This window comes from Myotis brandtii, unplaced genomic scaffold (assembly GCF_000412655.1).
Source record: "Myotis brandtii unplaced genomic scaffold, ASM41265v1 scaffold668, whole genome shotgun sequence".
NCBI lineage: Eukaryota > Metazoa > Chordata > Mammalia > Chiroptera > Vespertilionidae > Myotis > Myotis brandtii.
This window is the reverse complement of record NW_005370597.1, coordinates 471,550-472,722: the sequence shown is the minus strand read 5'-3', so window position 1 is coordinate 472,722 and position 1,173 is coordinate 471,550. Positions and strand designations below refer to the sequence as shown.

General features: G+C 43.7%; 1 protein-coding gene across 1 annotated transcript in view; it reads left to right on the top strand.

The window, feature by feature from the left end:
• The window catches only part of HNRNPA0 (heterogeneous nuclear ribonucleoprotein A0), a 1,994-nt gene extending 1,228 nt beyond the window's left edge, over positions 1-766 (top strand). Inside the window, exon 2 of the mRNA XM_005881111.2 lies at positions 6-766. Within this exon, the coding sequence (XP_005881173.1) occupies positions 6-253 (248 nt within the window). The 3' untranslated portion in view covers positions 254-766. The remainder of the gene's footprint in view (positions 1-5) is intronic.
• Positions 767-1,173: the final 407 nt, after the last annotated feature.

The window sequence follows — 1,173 nt, the reverse complement described above, 5'->3', positions numbered from 1 at the left end:
CTACGGTGGTTACGGCGGCGGCGGCTACAATGCCTACGGAGGCGGCGGAGGCGGTTCGTCCTACGGTGGAAGCGACTACGGTAACGGCTTCGGCGGCTTCGGCAGCTACAGCCAGCACCAGTCCTCCTACGGGCCCATGAAGAGTGGCGGCGGCGGCGGCGGCGGCGGCAGCAGCTGGGGCGGTCGCAGTAACAGTGGACCTTACAGAGGTGGCTATGGCGGTGGGGGTGGTTATGGAGGCAGTTCCTTCTAGAAAAATTTTAATGTCCGGGTTGACTTTAGGGGTAGCTGTTTTCAACAACCCTAGGGTCAACTCCTGAGTTCCTTTCCCTCCCACCGCCTTCCCCATTTGCCCTTGGGGGAGCCGCTTCTAAGGCTGCTTACCCTTAGGGGTACTGTCCTATTTGCCTGCCACCTCTCGTCTCTCCCTCTGAAGATGGACTCTGCCCCACATACACATTTTTGTGTTAGTTATTGATGGACTCTATTTTTTTATTATTACTTGGACCTTGGTCGTTTTTATACTAGCAAAATGTCTTGTTTTAATTTGTGTTTTTTGGGGGGGAGGGAGTGAACTTGCTGATTCTGTAGCAAAACCTGGGTGGGGGTTGGGGTGGGGGGTTAGTTTACTTTGTTGTAAGGACTTGATACCTGGCTACAGCGTTTTCTATGAAATCTACTTGGATCCCATGCCTGAAATTTGGAAGCATATGTACAAAAATCATTTTTACGTTTTATTTTTAATAAATCATTGTGTTTGACCGTACATGTCTAACATTTTTTTTTTCTAGGATCCATTCCGTACCGTTTTAAGGGATATTAGTTGAAAAATTTTCGTGTTAATTCTTAATTTTGATGTGTACTTAGACAAACTTTTAAAAGGTCCTGTGGTTTTTATTTTTTTCTGTTGCCCTGCTAGTGACGTGTTGAATTTTATCCCTTTACAGGTAAAACTTTTGAAATGGTAGATGGGCTTTTTAAAATCTTCAAAATTTCTGTGCATCCATCTCTTGTACTTAAAGGGTTTGCTTATCATCTTGACATGATTGGTTACTTCTTTCTATGAGAATTTACTTCAAAGTATGTACTGTGCAGTTCTAAAATATTTTGTGTTAAGCATGTGTTTTCATTCATATAAACTGTTTAAAAATTTTCAGATGGCCTAGTTTCATC